This window comes from Jaculus jaculus, chromosome 4 (assembly GCF_020740685.1).
Source record: "Jaculus jaculus isolate mJacJac1 chromosome 4, mJacJac1.mat.Y.cur, whole genome shotgun sequence".
Classification (NCBI taxonomy): Eukaryota; Metazoa; Chordata; class Mammalia; order Rodentia; family Dipodidae; genus Jaculus; species Jaculus jaculus.
The window spans coordinates 57,538,709-57,559,479 of NC_059105.1; the positions used below are offsets into that span (position 1 = coordinate 57,538,709).

The following is a 20,771-nucleotide window of genomic DNA, read 5'->3' on the forward strand; positions in this document are numbered from 1 at the left end:
TATCTAAGCAGTAAACATCAATACTTCTTAAATTATGTCCCTCTATTTTATACTAATCATGAGGGCTTTAAATAGATTTAATTAGTGAAAATTAGCTTGGGTCACATTGACATAAGCAAGCATCTTTGTTAATACTATTATCAGTGATACACACTGTTTCCCCACAGTAACCTTATGTTCCAAATGATTTTAAAAAGTCTTTCAAAACTAATGTTATATTTGCTGAAAAGAAATTGTATTTATACTTTGGTAGTGAATTTAGGAGAAATATATGATCAATATTAAAGGTTCATGTAGTACTTTGAAAGCATTAAAATGTTGAATACTTTAAAAACGAATAACTTGGGAGGCATACATTATCTTTAAGAAAGTCAAGGCTTTTGGGGTAGTTTGGTACTGGTGATTATTAAAGGCTTACCTTCCACATAACACATGATATTAGTAAAAGCACAATAAGTCCAAGAAGTAAGCTACTTGTGATAATCACTATAGTGAATTGGCGTTTGGGCCTCTGGTGATGTAGCCCTTCCAGTAAAACCTGCATGCAAAATAAACATGAGTTCAGAAACTTGTTTTCATTTCCTTTGAAAACCTTCCCCAAGGGTCTATAATTAGAACCACCTACCCCATTCTCCCCTGCCAAAAGTTTAGCAGAAACAGTGAATGGACTTTCTACATGGCCCTTCCACCAATCAGACCCTTTCTTACTGCCACTGAACCACCTCCCTTAAGAGGTCTGTGTAGTCTAATGCCTATCTCTGAGTGTAGAGATTGAGGTTACACATTAATTTCCAAGTCAGATAATCATTAACATCCTCATAATACTTGCTCTGTATTTTTCATGAGCCACCTAAGAGGAAACTCACATGTGCAGTATTCTCATCCTTGTTCAGTTCAATAACTTTTGGGTGTGGCTCTGGAAAAGCTGTTGCTTTAATTTCAAACTTGAGCACTGAAGTCTCATCCTGTTCAAAAACAGAAACATCCACATACCTTGGTTCACTGTTTTACGTCAAAAGATAATTTGAGTTCTGGGAGTTTCAAACCTTTGTCATTGTGACTTGGACAATGTTCATAGCTTTCCTGGGATGCATGCGACCCACAGACCATGGATTAGATATGCCCAAAGTGTTCCCACACACTGTCTTCCTCAATAGACTTTGTACTTACTGCAATACAATCCTTTGGTTTCCAAAGATATGGAGATACACACACACACACACACACACACACACACACACACACACACGTATATATATATATACACATATACATGTATATATACACATATATATGTATGTGTGTATATATATATATATGGCATCATTTCATGGATTTCCTTTTATTAACCATGGCCATGTTACATATAGCCTGGGTTAAGTGTTTTCTAGATTGTGGTAACAAATGCCTTACAGTTATCATTGTAATCTTTCAGGGGTATTACATATTTACTCACAAAGAAGATTTTCTTTACCTAGTGAACATTTCCTTAAATTCACCATCACGTCATTTCTTTCTAAATGAAAATATATATATAGATAGACTGAAGAAGTACCTTGCAGAAACATTATAAAAATCATTATCAAATTCAACTACAAAATCTGTGGATGAATTTAGAGCTTTAACATTTAAAGCAGAGACTTTGTAACTCAGAATCCATGAAGCTTGGAAGCTGTATAGATTATGAGGAAGTTTCAGTTGCACATTGGTTGCAGGAGGGTGATAACATATCTATAAATATTTAGATAGTCCAGATTGGCCTTAAACTCTCTGTTAACTGAAGGACAACCTTAAACTGGTTGGAAACTCCTGAGGGCTAAGACGACAGGGCTGTGCCATAATGTCTGCTTTCTGAGTTGCTGGAGATCAAACCCAGGGCTTTGTGCATGCTAGGCAAGCACTCTACCAAATGTGCTACACCTCCATCCCTACTCTTTAGATTCTTCAAGTTTTCTATGACATGCAAAAGCTAAATATGACAATGAAATGTTTATTTGATATCTGAAGAACTGGAGACAAATTTCAAGCTTCAGCTAGATACAAAGCAGTGATTTTCAACAGGAGGATTTACCCAGTAGGAGACAGACAGCCCACCATGTCTAGAGATGCTATTGAGTGTTGGGATGTCGACAGGTGTTTGCATACATTGACTGAGGCTGCTATTAAATACCCTACTATGTGTAGCTCAGCTTCAGGGACCGAGACTGTTCTTTCCAAAGTACCAGAAGTACCCAGGGCTAAGACATCTGAAGCATAAGTAATGGCAAAGACAAAAGTCCAAATGGAACAGAATATATTTTCAAAAGGGCTGGAGAGATGACTTACCAGTTAAGGTTCTTGCCTGTGAAGCTTAAGGACCCAGGTTTGAGTCCACAGTACCCACATAAGCCAGATACATAATGCGGTATATGCATCTGGAGTTTGCAGTGGCTAGAGGTCCTGGTATGCCCAATCTCTCTCTCTTTTCCTCCCTCCCTCCCTCAAATAAATAAAGAAAAAATATTTTAAAATGTTTAAATGGTCCCTCAACTGATGAGTGGATAATGAGGACATGGCACATTTATACAATGGAGTTCTACTCAGCACTAAAGAAAAATGAAGTTATGAAATTTGCAGAAAAATGGATGGGTCTGGAAAGGATTATACTAAGTGAGGTAACCCAGGCCCAGAAAGCCAAGCACCACATGTTCTCTCTCGTATGTGGATCCTAGCTACGGATGATTGGGCTTCTGTGTGAGAAGGAAAAAACTCAGTAGCAGAGGCCAGTAAGCTAAAAAAGAGATACAAAGGGAAGAGAAAGGAAGGAATGAGGGTACTTAATAGGTTGGTATTGTATATAAGTAAGTAGAAGAATAGATTAACTGGGGTAAGAAGGCCCAAAGTGAGGTCAGGGGAGGAGATTGAGTTAAGGAAAGGTGGAGGGAGGGCTAATCAAAATCTAAAAGGAGATAAATAAATCATATGGAATTCTCCGATTTTTGGACAATGGAACACTCAGGAGCCATAGATCATTGCCAGAAAATTTTCAGTGCCAGGGATGGGATACCTTCCAGTGAGTTGTTGGCCAGGGAGGTCCTTGATGCCCCCAGTACATTATAGGCCATTGCCGAGGCCCTTGGTTTCCCACCAGAAATCGATGTTAAGACCCTATTGCTAAAGACTCCACATACTTGGGCTGCAAGTCCACTGAGAAATCCTGTTGGAACTGAGTTGATAACCCCCTCCATGTAGACCAGCTGACAGAAAGCTGGAAGAAGCCATTCTACATGGCATTCAATGGGAGAAAGAGATACCACCAGTGAAGATATTCAACAGTAGTCACTGCAAGCCTTATAATTGGCCAGCAAGGCCAAATGAGCCAACAGGTGCAATAGTGGCATGTGTGTCATGATGGAAAACAACTGTCCTCCAATTGGACTGGAGGCCTACTCCAAGGGAGGGAATACATCCCTGATACTGAAAACTTAAAATAGGGGTAGTCATGAGCCATAGGGGTATAACATCTGCTGATGTCTGTCTAAGTGCTTATCAAACTGCCCAGTTAGCACTTCTCTTAATATTCATACACTTATATTAATGCTACTCTCACTTTGGGTAGAGAATCTTTTCTTTTCAGATGGCAGTGACCTTGGGTCAATTCATAAGGTATAATTGTGCTGGAAAGAAGTGACTAAGAGTACCAAGTAACATCTTGATCACACCTTCCAAGGCTCAGGGTCTAATGTGGAAGAGGTGGCAAAAAGAATGTAAGAGCCAAAGGAAGGGTTGGACTCCTTACAACGTGCTCCCTCCAGACATAAAATGGCCTGGATATCCATGACCTCATAGTGCCTGACACTACCTACACAAGAAGATCATAAGAGGAGGGAAAGATCACGGCATCAAAATAAAAGAGAGACTTATTGATCTGGGGAGGGGATATGATGGAGAATGGAATTTCAAAGAGGAAGTGGGGAGAGGGGGGGTATTATCATGGGATATTTTTTATAATTATGGAAAATGTTTTAAAAATTGAGAAAAATAAAATAAAATAAGATTTTATAAAAGCAATTAAAAAAATAAAATGTTCAAATGGTTTGCTGCTAGCTTTGTGCTATTTCAGAATGGTTCAAGATAATATGAATGGACATCTTTCTTGTGTGATAATTTCAGAAATACTACCCAAGACCTAACATTTTCCATTTCCTTTGGCTTGTTACATGCTATGAATTATAACTGAACAGAATTATCTCAGTTAATATACAGCTTGTTGAGAAAGATAACCACACTGTCTGGATGAGGAAGCTGCAAAAGACTTCAGGTGAAGCTGCTTTCATCTAAGTGACCATTACATAAAAACATACTTACCCTTGTAGAAAAGAGCTCAAGATGTGTTCTTATTGTTTAAAGTTTATTAAATGTGAATTTATTACTACATTTTGTTGTAGCTGATAAACTTTGATATTCTTTTTTGATCTTGTAAAAGATTTTAAATTTACTTTGCTTTATTTTAAAATTTTAGATATGTAAGGATAAATTAAAACAATGTGATACAAGTTTTATGGTTATGTAAAATGTTAAAGTAGTCAGTTTCTTTGGTTATAATTAAGATTTGTTTACAGCTTGACATGCTTTCTAAGTTAGACAAAATTAGTCTGTAGTATATTTCTGTCCTCAGATAGCTAATATGATAAACAGAAATGAAAGTTTTAGCTCTATTATAAAAATGTACTTTTATCTTAAAAATTTGTTGAATACCTTCATGCTGTCGAGTCTGTACAAGATGACTGAGTTAATAGACTTATCCACAATACCAAAGTTGTAGTATATTTTAGACTTACCATTTCCAAAATGGATGGCCTGCCTTCCAGCTGAATATAAACACTGGCTTCCTTCCCACTGTCCATTTTCCCAAAGTTGCATAAGACATCTAAACAGTGTGGATCCATCTTCATGCAGTACTTGAGAATAACAGAAAATGATGACATTAATTCCCAACATTTAAAAATATATATAAATTGAAAATCTCCAGTGGCACGTAGACAGCTATATGCTTTTTATAATCATATACTAAAGTATATGCTTTCATTAGTGGCCTTTAAACATCATTTTCATTAAATAATACATAAATGTTTGTTTTGTGAATTATAACAGAAACAAAGTGCTTAGGATGTGTCATTGTTCTTGTCATTCTTAGCAACTTAACCTTCTGAGAGACAATGGAAAGAAGGCTGCATATGGAGACTTCCTAAGATTCATGACCTAGCGGTGGTGTGCAGCCTGGCTCACTTGAAGGTTATAAATGCTTCCCCAGTTTCTCTCACAAATTTACTAAAAGGAAAAGAAAGTGGATTAATTTCATTCCATTTGAGTTGGTGGTTGGTAACATTCTGGGGCAATGACTGCTGGCACATGGGGAACATTTATTAGATAGCATATTTAACCCTGGGTCTGTCAATATTCATGCTGGTTCCATATATGCAATAATAGGACCTAAACATTTGTTCTCTCTTGCCATTCACCTGCTCACCTGGCAGCTTAAATCCATTAGCTTTCATTTGTAATACATCAGTTATCTCTAAGAAAGGAAAAACTACTGTGTGAAGAATGGGAACTTACCAATAGTCTCTTGTCAGTCTTTGAGAAGAATTTGACTATGTCTCTCAAGGTCTCCCCTGCACCCATTTGCTGTGTGGACACACACTGTCGCTCATAATGTTTAAAACTGCATTGTCCAACAGAGGTCTGTAGGCAGAAAGCAAGAAAACTATTACCACTCATCTTTGGAGAGAACATGGTTTAGAAAGTTCCAGTTGTTTTATTTTTTTTTTCTAAAATATATTACCTGTGAAAAATATTAAAAGTACTTTTGACAGAATTTAGGGAAAATTATGTCTATTTGGCAAAAAATAATAACAAAGACAGCCCCAGCAAAATTATAGAGTGTTGGATAGACCTTAGGTTGAAAAAATGGTCTCAATATTACAGAAACATGAGATGAGAAAAATGTTATATGAACATTAGTTTGCATTAAATATTTCCTTGACCTCACACATAAAATTTTATTTAAGTAAGATTTTTTTCTTTAAAATCATGATTCTGATGCACTAAGCAGGTTTATTTGGGAATTATTTTTTTCTTGATACTGGGAGGTAAAAAGAACGTTGATGGCGCAACACAAGGAATTGGTTCATTAAGTACTGATGAAAACACTGCTTCCTTAAAACAGACTCTGCCCCTAATCTTGCAGTAGTAACTTCAAGCTTTATGGAATATTCTACCAAGTAAATTACCTCCATCACAAAGATAATGCACCTAAAATAATTACTCAATAAGGATGATAAAGTTTTCTAATTGTGTAAGTGGATGTAGAAGTTTTATTACTATTTTTCAGTTCTAAAGCAATATGTAATATTCAAATCACATACAGTTAATGTGTGATGAATTCAAAGCTGAGTGACTAGAAAAAGTGAACAGACATATCCATGCTATCAACATTACTTGAATGATGGCTTGGTTCACATTTGTTTAGTATTCAAGACACATTTACTAAAGTTCTGGTATTTTTACCTGGACATCCAAAATGTTGAACAACTCATCCATTTGGGGGAGAAAAGAATTCGGTACCATTATTTTCACACTCACATTTGGAGCCATGCTAATACCAGTGTTGATGACCTGAGAAGACAAAATAATAATTTAAAGGATGCTTCCATAAATATAAAATTATAAAAAAACACATTGAACTTTGAGGCAAATGTTCAACAGCCATAGTGGTGGAGGTTTCTAGTTGGTGGGCACAGAACATTCATAGTCAAATTCTTAAATGTTTGTGAATAATATCAAATGTAGTTTGTCCCAAGCCATTTTATTAATTACTTTATTCAAAAAAGATCAGACAGAAATTTTTGCATAATTCTTTATAGGGGTTGGGGAGATGGCTCAATGGTTAAAGGGCCTTGCTTGAAAAGCCTATCTGCCCAAGTTCAATTTCTCAGCACCCATGAAAAGCCACGTGAAAATTGGCCTATGCACCTGTGATCTTGATGCTCCTAAGATAATGAGACACAGAGACAGGGGAATCTGAAGCTCACATGCTAGCTAGTCTGCCATTCCTCTGCCTGCCATCTGGCAGTTCATCTGCAGTGGCAAGTGACCATGTCTCAAAGCATGTGGAGCCCAGACACCTCAAAACTTTCCTCTGAACTCCACATGTACACTGTATGAATATGAATATTAATTATTAATATTAATGTGTGTATGAGTACCCATACACACACACTAATAAATAGATATTTTTAAACATAGTCCAAAGAGACATCATCAAGCCAGGAGTGGTGGGGCATGACTATAAATCTCAACATCAGGAGGCGGAGACAGGAGGACTGCCATGAGTTTACAGACGTCCTGGGCTACACATTAAGACTCTGCCAAAAAAAAAACAAAGTAGAAAGCATAGACATCAACATTAATTTACATGCTATACTTTAGATTTTAAAGCATGGTTCATTGGTCCTAATATCCGAGATGGGTCAACATCTTATTCACCTGACAAAGGCCATGCTCCAAGACAGTCAGATTGTTCCCAATGTCAAAGTTAAATAAGTATAAAGAATTGAATTCACAGCATTCTAGTTCTAAGTCCTGTGATGGTTTCATAGCACTCAAGGTCTGGAAAGCAGCTGCACCTGCTTCAGATACGCTGCTGGACTGACTAGAATTTCATTGTGGAGGGAGAGGTTAAAATGTTGCAGCCGAATTATCCTGGGCTATCTTTCAGATTCTTTTATGACCAATTAACATCCACCTCATGTCTGACCTGTAACCTAAATAAATCCTGCTGAAATGTTTGAACAGATTTCCTTAGTTACTACCAATGCGAAAGACAAGAATATTAGATAGCATCTGAGACCTCTAGCAGAGACCCCCACCCCCATTTCACTGTAACCTGCCTTCTGGATGTTTCCAACAATTGGAATTGAAAAGTGCCTTGGTTTATGACTTTCTTTTGTTCTGTAATTATAAAAAAAAATGATGAAATTGTTAACCTTTTGGAACATGGTATTTGGGGCAATGTGTATCTGTGTTCCCAGGCCATGTCATTCATATTTGGCTCTCAAATAAACTCTAATTTCCTCTGAGATGAGAGCCTTGTGTTTGGTGTCAGCATACATAATGTTGAGAAGATGACTATCAGCAACAGGGTTAAGAGTGGATTTTGTCATGGAGAAGCAAAGCTAAGTGTATGTATGAATACATAAAAATTATTCTTTATATCCATTATATATTTTGGACAGTAATATCTATTAAATTTATAGTTTGTAAGTATTTTCTTTCCCATCCCCAATAAATGAAAAAAATACACTGGACCATTAAGAAGAAAAATGTGAGGGACTTGAAGTAAAGCCAAGGCTGGGGAGCCACAAAGAGATTGTGACCACAATCACCAGGATCTCACAAGAAAGGATGTGCTTTGTTTCAGGGTAATTGTCATACTAACCCATTCGGAAAAATGGAAATGATACATTACTTGGCTTTAAAAAAATACACCTGGTTATTAGTAATTGTAAAATCAACTAATCAACTAATAATCACTGTTGATAAATTTGGGGATTATAGATCTCTGAAAAATGAGATTGTGCCAAAATTTTGCATAGTCACATTGTCACTATAAAACCAGTAGAATAAATCACTAAAATGATTTGCTATAATATTTTCATGAAGCAAGAGTGATTCATAGACCTGTGGTAATCTGCTGAATGCATATGGCATACATGAAGAACAAGACTTAGGATTGATGGCAACTTCTAGGCTATAAAAGCACAGAACAAGGCAGAAGGAAATGGATCAGAGAGTACCTAGCAGCATGCAAAACTCTAGATAAGACTTCCTTGAGGCCAATCAGGAAGCAATCTACACTACAATTATACCCATTGCTAATCCCTACTGTTCAGACCTACAAGAACACCCACTGCTTTAACAGACTCTACTTCTTCAAGCTACAAGTTTCCTACCAACTCACCCATTTAGTTAGACTACATTTTAGTATTAATTGCAAATTAATAAATATGCCTCCTAGAGCCCAGCTTGAGTCCCAATGAGCATTTCTTAGGCCTTCAATGTGGACAACTTAACTTTTTCAAAGTTAGGGTAAGTCAGTATAACAAAATCTTCGGGGAACACAGAATTGTTGGGATTTCAGGAACATTCTTCTCCATAGATCTGGGCAGGACTAGGAATCTGTATTTTGGAGAGCTATGCAGTACTTCTAAGACACATTTTGAAAAGCATTATTCTACAAAATATCATAATAGACCTGATGATTCCCATTCTATAACTGTTATACAACACAAAGAATGTTTGAGGGCTGGAGAAATGGCTTAGTAGTTAAGGTGCTTGCCTGCAAAGCCCAAGGACCCAGGTTCAATTCCCCAGGACTCATATAAGCCAGATGCACAAGGTAACACATGCATCTGGAATTTATTTGCAGTGGCTGGAGGCCCTGGTGTGTCCTTTCTCTATTTGCCTTTCTCTGCTTCTTTCTGTCTTTCAAATATATAAATACAAATACAACAAGAAGAATGTTTGAATAGTGATTTTTATTCAAAAAGTATTTTTGCAGATGTTGTCTTTCAATATCTGTGATGTGACCAAAACTTCATCTAAAGAGTAGAATTGTTTAAAATTGTTTTATATCAGTATATTAGTATGCTTATCAATATATTAGTACTTCTAAAAATGATAGTAGTTTTTACTTCTTTTCGAAAGATCATTCAATACTGATGAAGTGCTTATCCTATTCCCATAGCTTGGAAAGTAAACCAACCAAGCTGTTTCTAAGTGGAGAAAGGCAAGGAAAGAGCTTCCTGTGTGTGGAAATACTAGGGCTACTGCAGAACTCAAACTAGCTGTGACTCTCTCTAGTTGGCCCCCAGCCATAACCTATCTGTCTAACATGTATGTCCAGCAAAAAGTTAATCCCATAACCCCCTGTCCCAGACACTGCCTGTTCCTGTGTGCCTGCCTTCACATCCTGTAAGGTGATGTGGACTTGAATTCCAGGGACATGATAAGTGGTGAGAAAAATCAAACTCCTGAGTGGACAGGGCCTGGTGGAGGGATGCCGTGGGGATGGGACTCCCCTGGAGCCAGGCATCTATGGCAGCCTTCACACTTGTTACAGACAGATCAATGACCCAACTTTGCTTACATGGAAAGTGAAGTTCACTTTTTCTGCCATGCATGTTCCTGGCTCATTTTCTTCACTAGATCCATACACAAATGAAGTTGGGTTCACAAACCTGTTGGGAATAAGGTCAAATTTAATGTACTGCCCCCTCAATAGGCTACCACTCTCTTTCTCCGTAGGTCAGGAGAACACATTTAAGAGGCACCATAGGATACTTTTGTTTCTTGGTCAGATAAGTTTATTTTAAAAAGAATTAGAAGCCCGTGTGTGTTTCATTTCATTAATGTTTGCTCCACCAATATCCTTTACCTCGCCTTCCCTAGTCTGATTCATTCTGTTGACCATTCATTATTTTAAAGCCCTCAAATGATTTTGGCAAATTTAGCAATTCTAGGATGAACCCTTAGTTTTCCCACAAGGCTCTTGTAACTCAATGATGCCTGATTATTATTTCTTTTTTTTTTTTTTTTTAATTTTTTTTTTTTATTTGAGAGCGACAGACACAGAGAGAAAGACAGAGGGAGAGAGAGAGAATGGGCGCGCCAGGGCTTCCAGCCTCTGCAAACGAGCTCCAGACGCGTGCGCCCCCTTGTGCATCTGGCTAACGTGGGACCTGGGGAACCGAGCCTCGAACCGGGGTGCTTAGGCTTCACAGGCAAGCGCTTAACCGCTAAGCCATCTCTCCAGCCCTGATTATTATTTCTTGATCGCCACCTATGATGAAGCTCAAGCGTGGAGAACAAGCAAAACACTGAGTTGTATGGAAAAATTTTTGTTAGAATTCATAGTTATCCCTTTTAAATCTTTGATTATTCAAGTATATTACTAACAATGAACACTGAGAAGTACTCTTTGGGGAAGTCCCTCCTCTACAAGTCCCTCATACTGGGTAGCTAATAATAGGAAGTTTCAAATTAGGGACTCGTAGAATGAGAAAGACAGAGTTATGCAGTTTAACATTCTTTACCATAATGAGATATAAATAGTGGAACTAGGAGATCAGTGGTTATGATAAGATCCTGGAGGGGATTAGAGGTACACATTCAAGAGCCAGAAGGATGTCATCACCTCTCTTTGCTTAGCCATGGACTGACTCTCAAGGCCTGGCTCTCCTGGGAATAGCCTCCATTTCCCAACCTCACATATAGACATTTTATGTTTATGCACTTGGATGCCTTCTTTATGGAAGGCTGAGGTGATGGAGGGATTTTTCATATTTAGAAAAAGGACACCATATGCAGCTGACACGTAAAATGGAACGGCATGGCTGGAAGCCAGGAGAGAGTCAGTCCCCAGACAGTCAGCATGTCTAGTGCCAGAAGGTGCTACATGGGCCACTGGGGGAAACGACCAATATCTGTCCAACCAACTCATGGTCCAACCTACTTAGCAGCAAATAACCTGGTGTGATGCCCACACAAGTGCAATAGTGGTACACAGCCATGGTGGGGAACCAGCTGCTCTTGATTCGGCTAACTGATCCCCTCAGTGGTACAAGTCCCATAGCTGGAACTGGGAAACAAGTCAGAACCATATCCAAACATAAGACCACTCTCCAATATCAAGCTACCATCAATCATGGGCTACAAGTGGGCCTACATCTATTAAACTCTCTATAAAAAAAGTAAGGCTTATCTCATTTGTCCTGTTGCTAACTTACTCTCCATTGGAAAATCTGCTTCTCTTTTTCAGATAGATGCAGATCCTGAGGAGAGAGCCACCTCATCATACCTCAAAAGGGCCCCAGCTGAAACTAAGGAAAATTGGCAAAACAAGCAAGAGTGTTGTTTTCCTGATGAACCAGATACCAGCACAAGAGGGAAGGAGACCAACACAGAGAAAAATCACCACCTACCAAATCAGAGAGCCAGAGCCTCAGAGGGCCCCAACACCTCATCACTGAAGCAGACCAAAAATGAACCCAACATGGCTCAGGGAAATTTTGCGGAAGAGGGGGTGGAAAGAATGTCAGAGCCACATGTTGGGTCAGGATATGCAGAGACATTTATCGTACCAAAAACTGTGGGCTAACTTTACAAGGCACGACCCTTATACCTCAACAAGGAGGGGCCGATGGAGAGGGGGTAGGTCACGGATGAGCCTAATAATGGTACCAAACTGCCTGTATTTGCTGAATAGAAAACTAATAATAAAAAAATAATAAAATAAAAAAAGAAAGAAAAAGGAACACGCACATGTCCATTTTGTTCTACATGTCATGCCTTCTAGTGGTTTATAAAATGGTGTAAAACAGACTAACAGGCTGAGCAGTTGACAGTGAGGTCATTAAAGACTTCTTATTCCTCTCATACTTTCTCTGTACCCTCTGAATCAGAGTAGAATCGACTCAGAAATACCTACAATCCTGAGGAAGAAAAAATGCTGGCCCTGAGGCGGACATTGTAGAAGTCTGCAATCTAGGAGGTTTCAAGAGACAACAGCATACAGGGAGCTTTCTCATATCTCCAACATTTGCCACACCAGGACCAGGTAGACACTGTAGGGCTGGGTGGGGGGGTGGCTCTGGATTGGCCAAGTACTCATTCCTTTAAACTTCACTTGGTATGGTGATGCAGGCTATTTGATATAGTATTTGTGTTGATTATAGAGTGGATTAAAATAATGAACTGCTAACTAAGGAAACTGCACACTGAGGGAATTTCTAAGAGACAGAGTATTTCCATGTAAACATGTGTTAACCTGCTTCTTTCATGAAGATAGAAAGCAACAGAACTGAAAACCCAGTGTTAACTTTGCAGTGCCCTCTGCATTGACTTACCCATGAACAGCCAGCATAACCTCATACCGTAGAGGCAATGCCACAATCACTGTGTTATCCTTTATTTTAGCCATGGCGCCTTCGTTTTCACTACACAAACAGAAAGTAGCCTGTTAGACTCCATCAAGTACAAAATAACCTCAGAACTAACTGCATGCTATGTGTACCTAATAGAGGTTTGTTTTGTGCCTTTTATGAGCATTGGAATAAAAAGGGTGTGGTAGTAAGAATTGGTAGAAATTTGTTCTCACTATTTGAGCTGTTGTTATTTGATCCTAAAGCAAGACAGAGGCGTTTTTGTTGTTGTTGTTGTTACAGATTATGTCTGAGTAGTTTTTTTTGTTTTTTTTTTTTTCTGCAGCTCATTAATGTAACACAGCTTCATGCTTCCTTTATAGCCCTTCTCAGAACGTAGGGTGCATTTACTATAGGACAATTATTTTTTTTTCCATGAGGAAATATACCAGGAGGCGTGTACTGTGATATTGAGGTCCTCATCTGCTTGGCTGAGAGAGCTCACATCCAGGAGAAAGCTAATATCTATCTGGAAAACAGAGAGAAAAGACCTGTTTGTAAAAATCTAAAACACATATTTTTGTAGACTGAGTTTCATTTCTTATTAGTAATTTTGTTGTTGTGGTGGTGATTTCATACTGAACGAAGAATTAAAACTATTCTAGAGGTAGAAGTTACCTTAATTGGGCAGTAAGGCACAAAAACTGTTGGGTTTGTGGCAGTTTTAAAATTCAAGCATTTCCAAATGTCACACTAACAGACAAAGCCTTCTCTGATTGTAGACAAACACGTTGAGACAGAAAAAAAATTAAGAGAAGCTTTAACAACTTGACTAAGGACTCGTGCCAAAAATCACTTTTTTTTTTCCTTTTTTTAGTAGAGCAGAGGTAACATGCCTGGCAGACAGGGTCGCCTGGGGTGAGACGGGAGTAGTGCTAGCAAGGAATGAGCAGGCAAACAGAATTCTGATTGACACATTCACTCGCCCGTCCTGATGTAAACATGTGCCTCCACCTTCAACAATTGAAGGGCCAAAAATGTATACACAAAGCTCACGGATTTCAGAGAAGGTTGATTTTTACCTTCATTGTATCACTTAGCTTCAATACTAACTAAAAGGTACATTTTCTTAATGCAGCATCATGTCAGTGTAATGTAGGAAAATATGTATTGATTAGTAAATGAAAACCATAAATATGAAATGCTTACCAGTGAGAGACGATCAACATAAATATAGCCAAGACTGCAATCAAGTTTGACTGTACCAGAGCTGTCTGTTACTTCACAGTTTATATGTTTCTCTTCCTAAAAGGAAAAAAAAAAAATTGAAACAACTGGTTTGTGTAGGAAGGGAATATGAAATTTATAGCCTAAGTTTAGGGATGGCTTTTGAAGAGAAATGCTAGAAGCATTTCCTTAGGAAACCATTGTCTCTTTAGTTTGGGGATAAGTAAATGGCAATATAAATAAGTGATATAAATGTGTGTATATATAAAATAAGGATATGTTAATATCCATGCGAATTTGCAATAAAAATCCCTTGCCTTTATAATGTCGAGTATTCTTCCTACTTAATCTAAGAGTTAATTCTTTAAACGTTTTGGTGGCAAGGAACCCAGAAGCCCATATTTTAGCCATATTTAAGGTACATGAAAATGTGTTCAAAGCACTGAATCATGGTTACTACAATCACAAGAGGTATACATTATGTATTCTCTGAAGCCTGGAGTACTCTCCTTTCTTTCAAAATGAGCTGTCATTGCTCTAAAGAAAGGGCTAAACAGTTATTGTAAGAGAGGTGAGAGGCCTCTCTCAAACAGCCCTTGGTGGAAATTTATTTATGATTCCACCTACTTTACCCAAGACCAACTCTCTCAAATGTGATTTGCTAAGGGACAGGGAGATCTCAAAGGCAAACATGAAGGAGACTTTGCTCTCTGCTACTCAGCCTTAGCAATATCTCACCAATGGACTCAAGAGTCACAGTGGTAACATGAGGTGACCAACCGGAAGTGACAATGAAGTACCTCTGGCTACATGTCATGGAGCTCTGCAGGTGCTCATGCAAGGTCCCTAACAGAGGGGAGCATCATCACAGCATCTCTAAAACATGTGGCAGGAAGAAAGCAATGCATCACAAGCAGCCTTTCCTTAGGCACGAGCGAACAGGCATCTTACACCTTTGCACCTAGATTCCACAAAATTGTATCTCTGAGGAGAGGCATAAAGTCTCAAAATAACTAGAAGCCAAGTGATGTCTAAATACTCAGAATTGTTCTTGGACTTTTGATACCTAATCAATGCAGTTAATATGACATTTACATACTTTTAAAAACTTGAGTACATTTTACTATTGCAGCTTGTATTACTTACCAGGTCTAAAATCTTAATGAAGTAAAGGCCTGTGGGAAGTTGGACATGCAGTTTTGTTTCATAAGCATCATCTCCAGCATTAAACAAAGATACATTTAACATTAATGTCTTCACACTCCCAACAGCAAGATACGTTTTGTTTTCATATGGTCTAGAAATTAAGAAATATTCTTTAGATCTCATTTAGGAAATACAAACCTTTCTGCATATATAATATCCATAAACATAAAATACTTAGGTCATCTCATCCAAGCATGTCTCAATCTTTGTTACAGACCTCAATGTCTCATCTTTCAAAAAAGTATAATTATCTATCACCAAAGAAGATTGAGAAGGGCTCTTTCTGCTTTTCTGTATCTCTATTTAACTTCTGTGATTTTCACATTTTCCTCATTATTTTGTTATGTTGTTTTAAAGACAAGGCTCTTTTCATTTTCTTTCAATCATTGAAGAGACATTGGACTAACCACTGTTCTAACATAAACATTAGAAGAGGGTCCTGGAAAAAGGGGTAATGAGAAAACACTGATGGTGTTCTAGTGGAAATGAAGAAAGCGTGATTCAAAATCACTATGTCCTGCAGGTGTGTGATACAAAACCTGTCAGATGAGAATAGATTTCTGAAGGAGGTGACTAATCTCACCAAGAAGTTGGCCGAATTAAAACCAGAATTAAGGACATACTTCATCGTTCTGGGGACTGCAAAGTAAAGACTACTGTGAAACCAGACACATAAGTTTAGACCTTAGTAATGGATGATTTGGGGTTTCAGTTAGCATTGCTAGGCCTTGGCCATGGCATCTGTCATAATGTTAAAATGACTATTGTGAAGACTTATTTATGTGCATTCCATAAAATACTCAGATTGTTTTAAACAGGAGGAACTTAAGGCAGAAAGAACTTACACAAAGCCACAGCCAGAATGTTCTGAACCTCAAAGCAAGTGAGTATTTCTACCCAAGGCTCTTTCTACCAGAGGAAACTTGTACTTCTATCATGTTAGGATTTTATAAACTTTCCCCAAAGACAGTAAGTGTATAGCTATATAAAAATTCAAAAAAAAAATAGTTAACTAGAGAAAGTTACAACCCAAAGTAATGCATAAACACAGACACAACAATAAAACAAGTATTCACCTATACTTTACAATTCCAAAGACTGTGCACATCTCATACCATTGTCTAGAAGATTTGTGTTTAATAAATAAACTCTTCATGGAGATACTAAAGGCAGAATGGAAACTTGTGAATTGCCTAAACTCAAAGGATATAAAAGATCAATTTTAGGATATCTGCCTTTATGCTTTATTTTAAGATACAAACATCACTGAGCATAACCAAAAATTCTATACAAGAAATCAGATCTTTTTTTGGTAGCTCATATAAGCATAGTTAAGATGCACTTTCTTCTCTAATCGAGAAAATGCAGTAGCGGTAGATTTATAAATAAATGTAAACATCTGTTCTGAATAATGGGTTTCTATGAATGAAGAGCTCTGAGACCAGGGAGGGGTCATTTTATCTAGATATCTTTAAGGTAAGCCCTCCCTTAATTCCACTACACGGTCCATTCTTTTCTTCTTTATCCTTCACACATTTACCTATAAACAGCTACCCAAGCAAACTGTGACATTTCCTGCCATTTTTCCAACATTGCCTCTTCCTTCAACACCTTTGCTTCAAGCACCTGCCTGAACTGCACTTGTTTTTCCAGCTTCAGCTGAGGCACTTCCAGCACCCAGAAGTTCATCTCTGAGCAACTGCACCCTGCATTGCTTCCTTCCCAACTACACTGCTGTCAGTGGCCTCTCCCTGGGTTGAGGCACGCCTGGCATATTATAAGGTGGAAAATTCACAATGTCAAATCATTGTCCATTTTTTCTCTCACTACTGGGCTAAGTTTTCCTGGAAGCAACATGCTATATTGTGGTTATGTGTTATCTCTAAGCATAGCAACACAGTTACTGTGAAAAAAAAAATGTGCCTGTAAGCCCACATGTGAATATAAGATTTTTTTTTTAAAGCTGAGTTACAATTGGGAGGTGTATAAATATTCCAGAAAATTATTGGATAAGTTATTGCCTTTACAAAGTTCATGCAGTCTTCAATCTATATTCAGTCAACTTACAGTTGGACAGCTGTGTTTATCTGCTCTGTAAAGGCACACGTATTTCAAATGACTACAAGAAATAGGTAAATGCCCATCACTATGACATTCATATCTGTCTGTAAGGTTGTCTACATCAGAATGCTTTAGTGGTGATAAAACTACTAAAATGACAAAATTAATGGCATCATAACTACAGAAAAGTAAATAATGGAAAAGGAATATTATTTTTCAGTGTTATTAACTCTTGTGAATCCTAGAATATGTATGTAAACAAAATTACTTTTAATGCTGCCCCAACACTCATACTTCATAGAATACTATCATATAATGGCAGCATTCTTTGAAAACTTCTAGACTGTTCATTTTATACCTAAAAGTTCTGACCACCTTATTCTGAATTTGCCATTTCAACTGTGTGTGTGCAAAACAACAACAAAACATGTTCTAAATGTTCAACTCAGTAGTTTTGATAAACTAAGTACATGTACTGAGGCTTGTGGCACCCAGATAAAGAAAAGATATCACTCACAGAGAAAAAGTGCTGCAAGCTCCCTTCCAGTTGTTACCCAATCCACTAACATTTCAAATGTCAAACTGGTTTTGTCCAGCTATGCATTTCATACAAATAGGCCTACAGTATATGGAATTATATGTGGCTGTTCTATTTTTGGAGGGTTGTAGGTTACTGTCATCGGTTTGCCCATGTTCTGTCTTATAAATGTGCCCTTTCTTATTTATCCATTCCATAAGCAATAGAGGCTTAGTGATTTGCAGTATGTAACTACAATGGTCTCTTAGTGGACACACACACATGTAATTTGTAGTACATAACAATGATGGTCTTTTATTGGACACAAACATGTAGTTTGCAGTGTATAACTACAACTATATTTTACTGGACACACACGTCGTATGCAGTGCATAATTACAATGGTCTTTTGCTGGACACACACATGTAGTTTGTAGTGTGTAACTACAATCGTCTTTCACTGGACACAAAGCTGTGGTTTTACTGGTGTATCTCCATCTTTTGCTCCTTCACTCCCTGTGTATCTATGTATTTGGGAGCTGACTCATTTTTTTAAACCCGGGATTCATTCCTTAAAAAAAATCTCTGAATCTTGGTTTATTTGGCAATGAGAATAAGTTATATAGTATAAGAAACTATTTTCACCTAACAGAAAGATACAGATATACTCCTAATCACTATGTTAAAAAAGTCAAGCATGTCATCATCATGGAACTGTTATGTGGAGACTCCTGTCTTGAGGTTACAGTTGCTCCTCTCTGCTTAGGTGAATAAAGCTTTATTGGAACACAGCTGGCCTCTATTTTTGAACTATAAGGGCCCAGCTGAGAAGTTGAGGCTGAGATGTCTTCTCCAATACGGTGAAAATATTCCCTGACTCTTCACAGAAAAGTAATTCTGGGGGCTGGAGAGATTGCTCAGTGGTTAAGTCACTTGCCTGCAAAAATCTAAGGACCCAGGTTCGTTTTTCCAATACCCAGGCAATCCAGATGCACAAAGTGGCACATGCATCTGGAATTAATTTACAGTGGCTATAGGCTCTGGAATATCCAGTTTCTCTCTCTCTTAAATAAATATATGAATAAAATATTAAAAAGTAAGTCTAGCCTACAGATATAGAGCTGACAGATGATTATGATTTCAAAATCAACTTGCAATGTAACATTACTTTTAACTAAAATCCATTCTGTATTGTTTGGTTTGTTTTGAAATAGAGTCTTCTATATAGCCCTGACTGGCCTTAAGCTTATAATCCTCCAGCTTTCAGCCTCATGAGTGCTATGATTATAGGTGTATGCAAACTTGTGTGACTCCGTTCTATGTTTAAAAGAGGCACAGGTGGCAGGATTTAACCTGGGAAACTATTTTAATTACCTTACTCATTGCTGTAACTAAATCACCTATCAGGAAGTAAGATAAGGACAGGGCTGATTCTGGCTTATAGTTTCAAGGGGATCCTTTGCATCATGGGTGGGGAAAGGATGGCCACAGGAGCAGGAATCAGCCAGTTACATTACAGAGTCAGGAAGCAGACAGGCAACAATAAGTGAGGCCAGGCTATAAATCCTAAAGGCCCATGGCTACACCCACTTCCTCTAGTAGAACGCCACCTCTGGTTCCAAAACCTTCCTGAACAGTTCACCAGCTGGGGCCCAAACATTGAAACACATTAGCCTATTTGGGACATTTTACATTCAAACCACAATAGGTGTGCAGAAAGGAAAGAAGTACTCCACCCATGGCTTGCTACCTCCTTTACAGCAGTCCACACCTGAGACAGAAAGAAATGAAGGACACTGCCATGTGGACCACCTCTTCTTTATGGCCCTTAGGTTTGAGATGTTGCACACTGGTGGAGGAACATGAAATAATGCAGTCACCCTTCTCGACCATGGCTGTTGTCACCCACTGGAAGAATTTGAGTGAGTGCCTGTGGGAGATCCCAGCACTTAGGAGATGACCATGGTTTTGTCATGTCCATGCTATAAACCAACAGGGCAGGTTCCCATGCATCTACTTGGCAGAGCGTGTTAAATGAGAGTGAAGATCACAGCTGTCCCACTACTCTTAATGTCATGCTACAACTAAGGCACCTATAAGGTTCCAGAAGTACACTTCAGTGTGGCATTAAAGTTTAAGTAAGCCTTGTAGAAGAGCTGCCTAGAAATTGAGGTTTACAAAATATTCTGGCATGAAACCAAAGCGTTAGTCAGTGAACACCCTTGGGCGGGGACTTGGCACCTCTACAAGCAGCAGAAGGTAGAGGATCGGCATAAACAGCTAGGTTCCACAACAACGGCCAATGAGGCACCGTGCTCACTCGCCTGCAGCAGCAACATTTCCATCCTTAAGCTATTTTGGGATGTTACCAAAATCGCAACTCTACTCCTTTGAAATGTGTATCTGATTGCATCATGATTCCTTAACAAGAAGCCATCAGAAAGACACCCATGAGCATTCTATGCGGGACATAAGTTAAGAGACAGGTGTGCACCTGGATCTGCGACAAGACTGAACCAGAGGTCTCTCTCTGGACACGTGGTTCATCCTCCACTAAAAATGTAGGTTTGAAATTTACAAAGCCACCTAGAATCCACAAGATTGACACTAACCATGATAGTGCACATACATGGAATCATGAAATAGGGTCTTGCTATACAGCCCAGACTGGCCTTAAGCTTGTAATCCTCCAGCTTCCAACTCACGAATGCTATGAATATAAGTGTATGCCAGTGTGCCCGGCTTCATTCTGTCTTTAAAAGAGGCACAGGTTGCAGGATTTAACCTGGGAAGCTGTA

The 20,771-nt window shown here is 38.3% G+C and overlaps 1 protein-coding gene across 1 annotated transcript in view; it reads right to left on the reverse strand.

The window, feature by feature from the left end:
• Itga4 (integrin subunit alpha 4) overlaps positions 1-20,771 on the reverse strand; it is an 82,850-nt gene that overhangs the window by 3,157 nt on the left and 58,922 nt on the right. The window contains exons 18-27 of the mRNA XM_004660285.3: positions 15,336-15,486; positions 14,172-14,267; positions 13,412-13,491; positions 12,948-13,037; positions 10,190-10,280; positions 6,550-6,657; positions 5,599-5,724; positions 4,821-4,940; positions 867-965; positions 419-538 (exon numbers count right to left, since the gene is read on the reverse strand). Coding sequence (XP_004660342.3) covers positions 419-538; positions 867-965; positions 4,821-4,940; positions 5,599-5,724; positions 6,550-6,657; positions 10,190-10,280; positions 12,948-13,037; positions 13,412-13,491; positions 14,172-14,267; positions 15,336-15,486 — 1,081 coding nt within the window. The remainder of the gene's footprint in view (positions 1-418; positions 539-866; positions 966-4,820; positions 4,941-5,598; positions 5,725-6,549; positions 6,658-10,189; positions 10,281-12,947; positions 13,038-13,411; positions 13,492-14,171; positions 14,268-15,335; positions 15,487-20,771) is intronic.